The 10,780-nt window shown below is 37.7% G+C and overlaps 3 protein-coding genes across 3 annotated transcripts in view; 2 read left to right on the forward strand and 1 right to left on the reverse strand.

Annotated features, from left to right (window-relative positions):
* LOC129247444 (WD repeat-containing protein 75) overlaps positions 1–2,140 on the reverse strand; it is a 41,697-nt gene extending 39,557 nt beyond the window's left edge. Inside the window, exons 1-6 of the mRNA XM_054886573.1 lie at positions 1,707–2,140; positions 1,265–1,648; positions 1,099–1,206; positions 884–1,019; positions 280–690; positions 37–215 (exon numbers count right to left, since the gene is read on the reverse strand). Coding sequence (XP_054742548.1) covers positions 37–215; positions 280–690; positions 884–1,019; positions 1,099–1,206; positions 1,265–1,648; positions 1,707–1,798 — 1,310 coding nt within the window. The 5' untranslated portion in view covers positions 1,799–2,140. The remainder of the gene's footprint in view (positions 1–36; positions 216–279; positions 691–883; positions 1,020–1,098; positions 1,207–1,264; positions 1,649–1,706) is intronic.
* Positions 2,141–2,400: 260 nt separating this feature from the next.
* On the forward strand, positions 2,401–5,289 carry LOC129248378 (malectin-A). The gene is made up of 2 exons (XM_054887904.1): positions 2,401–3,071; positions 3,860–5,289. The coding sequence occupies exons 1-2, from the start codon at positions 2,697–2,699 to the stop codon at positions 4,442–4,444; spliced, it is 960 nt and encodes a 319-aa protein (XP_054743879.1). The 5' UTR covers positions 2,401–2,696; the 3' UTR covers positions 4,445–5,289.
* A 3,076-nt stretch (positions 5,290–8,365) lies between these two features.
* LOC129249134 (leucine-rich repeat protein 1) lies at positions 8,366–9,956 on the forward strand. The gene is made up of 2 exons (XM_054888787.1): positions 8,366–9,059; positions 9,119–9,956. The coding sequence occupies exons 1-2, from the start codon at positions 8,487–8,489 to the stop codon at positions 9,800–9,802; spliced, it is 1,257 nt and encodes a 418-aa protein (XP_054744762.1). The 5' UTR covers positions 8,366–8,486; the 3' UTR covers positions 9,803–9,956.
* The last annotated feature ends 824 nt before the right edge of the window (positions 9,957–10,780 follow it).

Here is a 10,780-nt window from a genome sequence, read left to right on the forward strand (position 1 = left end):
TACTTGAACGCAATTTGTTATTAAGCAGACACTCACGTTTTCGCTGCCTCGTTATAGTTCCAAAATTTCAAACGCAACTCAGGCAAATGTTCCTGATCATTAAATACCTCACCAGTCACCATCCAATCGATATTAAATGCGGCCTTTGTCACGATTATGTTGTATAGGACCTTATCGGTCTCCATAGAAAGTGGATTTTGCATTACTATGTCCATCTGTAAGCGTTGACAAATATGAATTAATAAAAGTGCGTACACCATTTTTCAGCATGCAACTTACATTATACAACAAACTCTTATTGTATACAGAGTAAAACTGTAAGTGTCCATGTTTGCCATTTAGCACAATCGTATTTGTGCGTGGATTCAAACGTAAACCGACTGGGAATTTGTTGTTGCCCGTCTTGTCATCCTCCATGTAAGTGAATTCTTGTAAAACACTCATAATTTTGTTGTCGGTGCCAACGAATTGGACGCCATTATCGGCGGTAAAAACGGCAACTTTCGAATTGTCATCAGAAACGCATAGTTGGCGTATTACGGAACCCAGGCGCGGTAAGAACTTTTTCAAGTCGGGACGCTTAATATTCCAAAACACGAGTACGGACTCATTGCCACTGCTATAGAAACTCGTGCCGGTAGATGTAAAAGCAATGCTAGAGACAGCCGTGTGATGCCAATGATAGAGGGTCTGTGAAGAAATATACAAATTAATGGTTTTTTCTCATACATTTAATAAAAATTCTAAACGTTTACTGTTCTGATTACACTATTAATTTCAACTCAAATTAACAATTTTCGGTATGCTTACATGAGTTGTCAACCCAAAGAGAGTGCAAAACGGTTCGTCCAAATATACCTCACTTTTTTTCTATTTAACTTACCGTCTTTACTATACTTCCGCTATTCATAAATTCGCGCCACAAAAAAATTTTACCCGTTTCATCGCCAGTAATTACCGATTCTTCGAGCGGATGTGTGCGCACAACGGTGATGGGCACGTGGTGGGCGTTAAACAATCTGTTAAAGAAAAAAATTGTGTTGCATTAGTAACTCCTTTTTACTACAACAATGTAGTGTTATATACAACAAAACTAACCTTCTCCACTCCCACGTTCTATAATTAAGGAAATAGATGTAGCCACTCTGCACAATTGCGATATACTTAAATTTTTTCGCATCCACTGCCACAAGCGTATCGTCGTCTCTATTTTTAAACATACGCACGTAAATATTTAACACCAACGCATATACGCAAAACTTACCGTAACCTTAGATGGCATGGCACATTTAAGCGCTCCCCACTCGTTGTATCCACAACAAACCATTTTACCAGATCCTCATTTTCGTTGCGGAATGTCACAAATGCACAAGCAGTTTTTGAGTTACCATAGAAATTAATTAAATTAAAAGTGAGAAATGTTGGGTTGTTGTACATTTTTAAACGAAGCGTTTTCTGCATGCGTCCAGTACGCCAATACCATCGCAACACATCACCATTGGTTGTGCATGCAATAAGCGTTTCATTGTCGAGTAATTCCAATTCCATCGAGACAAGGTTAGCGTTAGCGCCGGTAAGTTTCCGTACTACCTCACCCGTTGCTGTGGAATATACACATATTACATCTTTGGAGCGTATAAATAGGAACCTGGAATGTGAAGGGTTAGGAAATTTTGCCGACATTTAATGGGTTGTTTACAACTCACTCTCCTCCAGGCGAAAACAGCGGCGTATGCTGCACAATACTGGCTCCAGCCAAATATCTGAGTTCCAGCTTGTCAAGCTCCTCAAAATCCATTGCAGTAAACTTAGCTCTTATCGAAGTTTACTTTTCTATTACCGAAGTTTTTCAACAGTGGTAACTGAGCTATTGATGGGCACGCGTTTGGCTGCTTACGAGTTGTTTGCTACACTGCACTGCTTCACTATAATGGTATTTCGCTTTAAAGCTGGTCGGATGCAAACCATTGCCTTAAATACTTTTATGGGTTTGCAAAAATGTTACCTGCCACTTTCTTAAATAAAGTAAATATCAATTTTAACAGCAAATTTCCAAAACTAAATGTTTAGCCGCACGTGTTGAATCTGTCAAAGTGTGCAGGCTACTATTGAAAGTGTTGTGCTTTCAAGCAGATATTAATACACAACCTCTCAAACTGTTATATTATATTATATTGCCAACTGCAAATCAGCCATTAAAGACTTTAATATGAAGCATATTTTTCATAGCCAACTTTAGATGATATTTTTGTTATTTATAGAAACCGATTTTATGTTTTATGATATATTATTTTTTTATTTTATTTTATTTTATTTTAATTTTCTTCTACCTTATTTGCCGCTTCGCTGATCGATTACTGTGATACAGCTCACTACATTGCTCACGTTCAGCTATCATCTCTATTTAAAAACAGCTGTTTGCTGCGTGGAGCATTGATTTTTTTCATTGATAAAAATTTACACACAATTAGCGCTATTAGAAAACGCTAATATTTTGCTCATTTCTCACAGAAACCTCAATTGAAACACAGTGCAGAGACACTTAAATTGGTTGACAAAACATTTAGAAGCGTAAGTGTAAAGTGAAACAGTTGTCAGCGCATTAAACAAACGGCAAAATAAAAGCAATACCACTCCGGCCGTGAGCGTGTCCCGAACTGAACCTAGCGATTTATTTATAACGTATTGTATGCAAAATGCTGTCTAGCGCCAATTATATTTCGCTGCTTGTGATATGGTATTCGTGTCTGCTGTTAACCTGTTTTTGTCCCAGGAGTGTGCTTGGCAACCTTAAGGTCATCTATGCAGTGAACGCAGGTGGCCAGGAACATACTGACAAACATGGCATACATTATAGTGCTGATCCATTGCATGGACGTATTGGCACAGCATCCGATTATGGTAATCACCTGCTATTGATTGGACGTGTGCCGGAACAAGATGAGGTCCTTTATCGCACTGAACGTTATCATACAGCCACATTCGGCTACACGTTGCCGATAGACGGCGATGGCGAGTATGCGCTCATAATGAAGTTCTGCGAGGTGTATTTCAATGAGCCCAATAAAAAGGTGAGCACGCCTATCTAAAGATAGGCAGACAGCTAGCTTTGATAATTGGGTGTGTTGGCATACATTTGTTATACATAGATACTTTTAATGCCGTTTTGGTAATATCATTTTATATTAATATTATAGTGGGCGTTTAATATATTTATGTATATGTAGATATGTATTATTGCAATGCTAAGTGAAATGTTTGGCTTAATGAGGCGAAACGAAAGGGTTATCGTTGTAATTAGCTACGGTCAGTGCTTTTCAGTTACTTTTGATATTTTAGTATGCATATTCCGGTATACCAGCATTGGTTCTACGTTAACTTGATTAAAAATTTTGGTGCCGTAAATCACATAATTCCAGCAAACTATTTTATTTGCTGATTCAGCTGCGGTTAAAACACGCGATAATTGCTTGCTGACATATGTATAAGAAACTTCATTATTTACCAAAAACAACATACCTACATATATGCATGTAATTTGTTCTACAGAACACGAATACAATGAGTCTGGTGTGAATCGGCCTATCTGACCATAAACAACACACTGACGAACTAATTACAACAATAATCGGCGCTTAACTGCACTTTTTGTTTTCAAGTGTATTTTAGATGCAACTGTAATCGAGTCTGGCTATTATGACAATTCATTTTGAATGCACATTGCTTTTGATTTAGTTGTTAACGGTGCTTTCACACTGTACTAGAGGTGCACGGTTCTCAGTAGCTCTCTGCATAATAATACTAATGCTTTTAACGTTGCTCATACCGCTTGATTTTAATTTTACATCTATTTTTCCAGATATTTGACGTGGTTCTAAACAATAAGCACATCGTAGTAAAAGAGTTGGATATCTTCCATCAAGTTGGTCGTGGTACTGCGCATGAAGAGTATGTTTACTTCATTGTCTCCAACGATCGTCTCTACTACAAAGACGAACAATCGGATATACGCAACGGTGTCGTTCGTTTAGATTTTATCAAAGGACCTTATGATAACCCCAAAATCAATGCCTTTGCCCTGCTCAAAGGTGATGTGGCGAATATTCCACGCTTACCGCCAACTTCAGATGACATTCTGCCAATGGATGCTGATATGGCAGTATTCAATGATCGCGTCTCTGCTGATAGTGGTAGTAGCGAGGTAACCGCTGAACAAGCACACGAACATCAACAGCGTATTAGAAATGCTGCGTCCTCCCCAGTCAATGAAGTGTTGTTGGATGAAGATGAAGATAACGAGCCGGAATCACTTTCAGCGACGCGAAAGGTTAGTGGCCCACGACAGCCGAATCCATATTCCATGGATGATTCATCAGTTATGCTACCGGTTTTCATAGCGATTGGTGCGTTCATACCGTTGCTTTTCTGCCTCTGCAAGTTGTGATGTGTTGAATATTGCAAAGGAACTAATGTTAAGAGCAAAACCATTTGGTTTTTGAACAATATTTAGATAAAAGGAAATGGTACGAAATGAAGTGATATTGTGATCTTCGCAACTTCAATTCGGCATCCGGATAAAATGAAGTCTAGTATTTATTGATCAACGAAGATTACTTCGAGTCGAAGCGCTACTTAAATGCCTATCGCTGCCTATAAGTTTCCCCTGTTTGCTCCCAAATAGCTGCTTGATCTCCGTGTACTTTTTTTTTTACTTTTATTTTTTATATTTTGTGCTATTCAACAATTCAATTTATGTGGGTTCTGGTAGCTAATTTATTTATCTCTAAATGGACATTTATATTTATATGAAATTTAATGAGCTCAATACACACTTTGTAAATGCGTATACACATAAGTTTTGGAATAAGTTTATTTTGGGTTGTGAAGCATTGGAATAGCGTGAAATGTGGGTACTTATAATGCGTTGATAAGATAACTATTCCAAATATAAACAAAAAAATAATAATAACATTAATCACTGCTCAGTGCACTTTGTTTTCAACGCACAATACAAAATAAATATAAAACAGTGGATTTCTGGTGCGCTGCATCATACTTAAAGAAAAATATAAAACTTAAAGTATTGAAATTTGAATAACGAGGCATGTACACGTATTTTAGAATTTCATAGTTCTGCTTCGCGAAATTACTTGAATCAACACTTGCCCTACTATTTGAAAATTACACACTATTCTTAGTAGTACCTAGAAAAGCTAAATTAACTGTAAACAAATTTTATTTTATGTGGTAGTTAAAGAAATTTCGAAAAATGGATTTGTGTCAAATTAATGATATGTGTTTCATTTTGAGGCGGGTTTGCCATACACAAGAAATATAAAATTTGTTGGTAATTCAAACACAACCTTCTGCATACATGAATAAGTATTTACTGATAACGTTCGCACCTCGGCAGTCACTGGTAAAACCACTCCATACGTATTTCTGACATGAAATATACATATTTTCAAAAAATCAGGCATTGTTCATATCTGCGACTTAAAACTGTAGATTTCTCCATTGGTATGAGTTGGTTAGAAATTAATAACCCTAACCCGGAAGATTTATAACTTTGGAAATGAGGTCGTAAGCCAATCATATTTGACAGTTGTCAACTAGATAGCTGCAGTATACAAACAGACAAGCAATGGAGCGCAAAATAAAGATTTCCATCAGACAAAATCATATTTTTTTGCATGATTAATTCGTAATCCTTATTTCGTTTGCAGTGGTCGTCATCAATATAGGGAGGTCTCATCCGAGGCTTTTTTAGACTTTTTATTGGGGGGGATTTTTAAGTAGCGGGTCCCAAACCCAACGCACAACCAGCTATCCTAGAATGTTTCGCCTTTTCACGTTAGCCCACTCCCGAACGGGTGTTCGGAAGCTACCCAGAGGATACGTGGGCTAATCCCGGCCGTTGTGAGCTGCTTGAACCATATGCAGAAGAATCGTCCTGGCCATTCCCAAGTGAATGGCGATCAGTAACTTTCCCCACTTGCGTGGACTTCTACACATGGAACCATCCTCCATGCCATGAAGTTATGCAGTCGAAATATATGATTTTATAGATTATAGATTACTACTTTTATAAGATCATTTTGTGTCTGCTTTTATTATAAACATTTTTTAAGTGCAACTTCTTAGGCGTCGATGGACGAGCGAGAATGGAATGTAAAATTTCAAGGCCATCCAACGTTTTGGGCATTTCGTTCCGCGAGCGAGAAAAAAGATATAACGTAGAGGAAAAGGAGAGAGAGAGTTATACCTTATATATGTATATCGTAGATACACTTTAGGTTATTTTTCCTGAGTTCTTCTTTGTGGTTGGTTATTTCTAGTGAGTAATAACACTGCCTACTTTTTGGCGGCCGCCGTAGCCGAATGGGTTGGTGCGTGAGTACCATTCGGAATTCACGGAGAGAACGTCGGTTCGAATCTCGGTGAAACACCAAAATTAAGAAAAACATTTTTCTAATAGCGGTCGCCCCTCGGCAGGCAATGGCGAACCTCCGAGTTTATTTCTGCCATGAAAAAGCTCCTCATAAAAATATCTGCCGTTCGCAGTTGGCTTGAAACTGTAGGTCCCTCCATTTGTGCAACAACATCAAGACGCACGCCACAAATAGAAGGAGGAGCTCGGCCAAACACCCAAAAAGGGTGTACGCGCCAATTGTTTATATTTATATACAGGGTGGGCCATATAGCGTTTGCTTTTTGAACCACCTATTTTTTAGAGAATGGTAACACAAATGACATGTCGAATGTGTTCATAATTTACTTAAAGGTTTGACATTTACGAAATGGGACGCTATACGCTTGAACAAAATTGGGAAATATTGAAAACCTATTTCCAAAGTGGTGAGTCTTCTTCTTCTTTCGCGGTTACAGTAAATGGCGAGCGTTACCGTGACATACTCACCGAGTTTTTATTTCCAAAAATTGAAGAGGATGACATGGATGACATGGACGACATTTGGTTTCAACAGGACGGTGCAACTTGTCACACTGCCAAAGTTACACTCGAACTTTTGGCTACCGTTTTGGAAACCGAATAATCAGCCGAAATTCCGATATCAATTGGCCGCCTCGGAGCTGTGATTTAAGCCCGTTGGACTATTTTTTGTGGGGAGCCGTTAAGGACAAATGCTATGCGAACCATCCAGAGACCATTGATGCTTTAAAACACGAAATCGAAGATGCCATTCATGAAATTGGAGCCCAAACAATTGAAAGTGTGCTTAAAAATTGGGTTGATCGAATGGCCTACTGTAAAGCCAGTCGTGGCAGTCATTTGAACGATATTATTTTTCATTCATAAATGACAATGTTCAATCTTCAAAATAAGAAAAAGTTTGAAAAAAAATTGATCCGTTTTTTGTTTTATAGCCGATTCAAAAAGCAAATTTTATATGGCCTATATATATACTTTTTGCGCTTGTTTGTTGGTGCAAACTTGTAGGAAATACATATATTTCCTTGGTGCCTACTATTTGGGGCATTTTTTGGTCTCATTATTTTGGCGTTTTTTGGTGCCTACTTTTTGGCGCTTATTTCCGTTTCCTGGCTAGTGCTTGTGCGTACTATAAAGTGCTATCCCTTCCGGCGTCGGATTTATTGGTATTGCTTTGCGGTAATTTGTGCCGTTGCTGCGGTCCTGGAATAGCTGCGTTTGTGCGGGTGATAAACTCTCGGAGTAGTGCGTTTTGTTGCCACGGTTTTGTGTCCGGCGTTTGCCTACACCTGTCGACCCTTCTCCGTTTTTTGTAAATTTTGTCTATTTGTATTCTCTGCAAATGTTGTGAATTTATTTAGATATATATTCTTTCTCTCTCCCTCTCTCTCATTCTCTGTCGGGTCTCTCCCTCTTTCTTTGTCTGCCATGAAAGTTTCACTTCTGTTATGTGTACTACGCTACACGCACTTTTTTTTATATGTATATGACCTTTTTTGTGGATATTTTCTCTATTGAATGCTTTTGTGAGAAAAACTGTGTCCTTTACCCTCAGCTGGGCATCTTTTTTAAAACCTTAGGTTGGCCATTACGGTCTGGTCTTTTCTTTGTCCTGTTCGAGGATCGTTTTTAAAAGGTTATATCCACAAATCGATTAAAAATTAAATTTTAGGACGCCACCTTGAAGCTCAAGTCGTTAGCTATAATAAAAATATGTTGAACTCACGGTCAAAGTCGAAAAAGCTCTGGCCGAACTCACTTGCCTAACCAAGGATTAAGGTAATAAACTCCAAAATTATAAACCCTAGTTTTGGAGTTGTGTACTTTTAACTTCGCTTAGTTTTGCTACAAAATAAACTTCACAACACTTATTTCGATAAGGTAAATAAGCATAGTTTGAGAGCCAATGTAAATTGTGTGTATGACATATGGTGCATTAAACGTAAATAAATTTAATTAAAGAGCGACAAATATTCGCCAAAAAGTAGAAGTCATATAAAATCCTTATTCAATGTAATATCAAGTTGCTTCTAAAATGAAAATCCTCTGTGAAACTATGCTGCAAGACCGCCTAACGCAACGTAATCGCTCGCCACGCTACGTTAAAGCGACACTGGCTGTTGGCTACAACAATTCCGCCAAAAATGGGGATGGCAAAAGCACCAGGCAATTAGAAATAATGCACTTTACGCCACAAAATCAAGCTGGGGAACGTTTCAAAGTGACAAATAATATTGAGAAAATATTTTCGAAATTCTTGCGTGATGGCAAAGTCACCATCGGCTTCAAAGAACCACCAATAAACCTTATGATCAACTGTGATCCCATACAACTAAAGGGCTTCCTACAAACCATCAAACTTGGCTTGGAAGGCAAAGATTCCATAAATTTAAGACTGAACATAGCGGCCGCTACCGCCATACCACAACGCTCCAGACCACAAGAGAAAATGACGGTGCTAAATCGTGGTGATTATCCTGTGAAGGGATTTCCACGCACATTGAAATCGCTAAAAATTTCTAATTTAGACTTACACAAAATTACCTTTGATATTTGCTCACTACGAAATTTGACAGTACTTGATTTAAGTGATAACAAGATTTCCAAAGTAAGTAGTATATATAGCATTAATTTCCTACATATGAATATATATATTTTATTAAAAAGGTGCCACGCGAGATGGGTCGCCTCTCGCTCGTCAACTTCAACATCAACAACAACAAGTTGGGTACAGTCAATGACTGGGAATGGTTGCGTGGCAAGAATATACGCAAATCTTTACGTGAATTGGATTTGTCTGCTAATGAATTGAATTATTTTCCATTAGAAGTCATACGACTGGAGCAGCTAGTAGGATTGAATATGAGCCACAACAATATTAGGCGAGTGCCATTCGGTTTTCGACGCCTGCGCAACCTACGTAATTTACATATTTCCTCAAATTTCCTGACATCGTTGCCGTCCGATTTCAATCATATGCGCATTGTGGTATTGGATGTGTGGGGCAATAAATTCGGCATGAAAGTGGATCATCATATAAGTGAAGAGAGCAATAAGTGTAGCAGTCCTTCCTTGTGGCTTTTGGCGGCTCGCGCTGTGTGTCAATACAAACTGCCTTATTCAGCGGCCACCTTGCCATGGTTGCTGACTGATATCCTGGCAGAATCACCACTTTGCGCTTGTGGAAAAGTATGCTTTGATACTATCGTTTTTGAGCGTGCCGTTATGGCTACACTGGATAGTATAAAAACGTTGGTATGCTGTAGAGAGCGTTTGATTTACGCCGATATAGTATTGTGTGGAGCAAATTGCGCAGGACGAAAACAAATGCTTTCATATGAACAACCTTAGCTGAATTTTGGAATTTATTTTAAGACATTACGCACTCGCGATCGCTTCGCTATTAGTATTTAATATTTAATATTTCTATTTAAAATATATTCTTTTCGATAAATTCCAACGAAAAAAAGCGGTGGAAAAAAATAAAACTTTTCTAACATATTAACTCAGTTTAGGGTTTAGTTTTGGCACTGTTTTTAAGGCTTAACTCAACGCGAACTCAAAGTAAGAATTTTTTAAAACTATATCATTTTGGTGAAGGAATACTTTTTGTGCAAAGTGCTAACTGAGTCAAGGTATTACTTGTTTTTGTTTATTTTCTGAAGTTCTCTTTTGCGCTATTATTTAAATGGCGGGATCCACAAATTGCCATTGTATTCTACTTTATTCTTATACACTTGTCCGTCCGTTATTACGGCAGCTCTTTCTTAAATTTATGAATCTTCAAAATACCGGGTAGACGCGTACGCCATACCCGACTGTCTTAAACTACGTATAAAATAAATTTTTTTTGGTGTTGGTTTGGTATTTAGTACACTCATACTTCTTTGTTGGAAGACGAAAAATAAATTAATTGTTTTGGTATTTTAACCTTCAAGCGTTATTTGTGCTAATTTGGCTTAATTTTCAAATCGAAGTGCTTTTATCTTTACTATTTGTATTCGTATTAACGTGGGATCTTAGCTCAGCACGAAAATCATATACGAGCTTTTAAAAATAACGTTTCCTGCTTCGTACTCGCTTCAAAGCTTCATGTTTCTTTGTTATTGCAGCATCATTAGTTTTGTTTTCAATGATTTGATGTGGGGATTTGTACAATCCTTCTTTTCATGATAGATACTGTTTTAATTGACTGTATAATCCAATTATTTATGATTATACATTCAATTTTACAAATGTTTACAAAAATCGTTTGCCACAGGGTGACCTTGTTAAAATACTCATATTCCTTAATAGTACTTAGTTCATTTCATATGAATGCCCCTGCTT

The sequence above is a fragment of the Anastrepha obliqua genome, chromosome 5 (genome assembly GCF_027943255.1).
Source record: "Anastrepha obliqua isolate idAnaObli1 chromosome 5, idAnaObli1_1.0, whole genome shotgun sequence".
NCBI classification, from domain to species: domain Eukaryota; kingdom Metazoa; phylum Arthropoda; class Insecta; order Diptera; family Tephritidae; genus Anastrepha; species Anastrepha obliqua.

Bases quoted from the DNA above. Each gene is read 5' to 3' on its own strand.
- LOC129248378 (XM_054887904.1), top strand. From the start codon at position 2,697: ATGCTGTCTAGCGCCAATTATATTTCGCTGCTTGTGATATGGTATTCG. The intron at 3,072-3,859 runs GTGAGCACGCCT...CTATTTTTCCAG, and splicing joins TCAATGAGCCCAATAAAAAG to ATATTTGACGTGGTTCTAAA.
- LOC129249134 (XM_054888787.1), top strand. From the start codon at position 8,487: ATGAAAATCCTCTGTGAAACTATGCTGCAAGACCGCCTAACGCAACGT. The intron at 9,060-9,118 runs GTAAGTAGTATA...TTTATTAAAAAG, and splicing joins GTGATAACAAGATTTCCAAA to GTGCCACGCGAGATGGGTCG.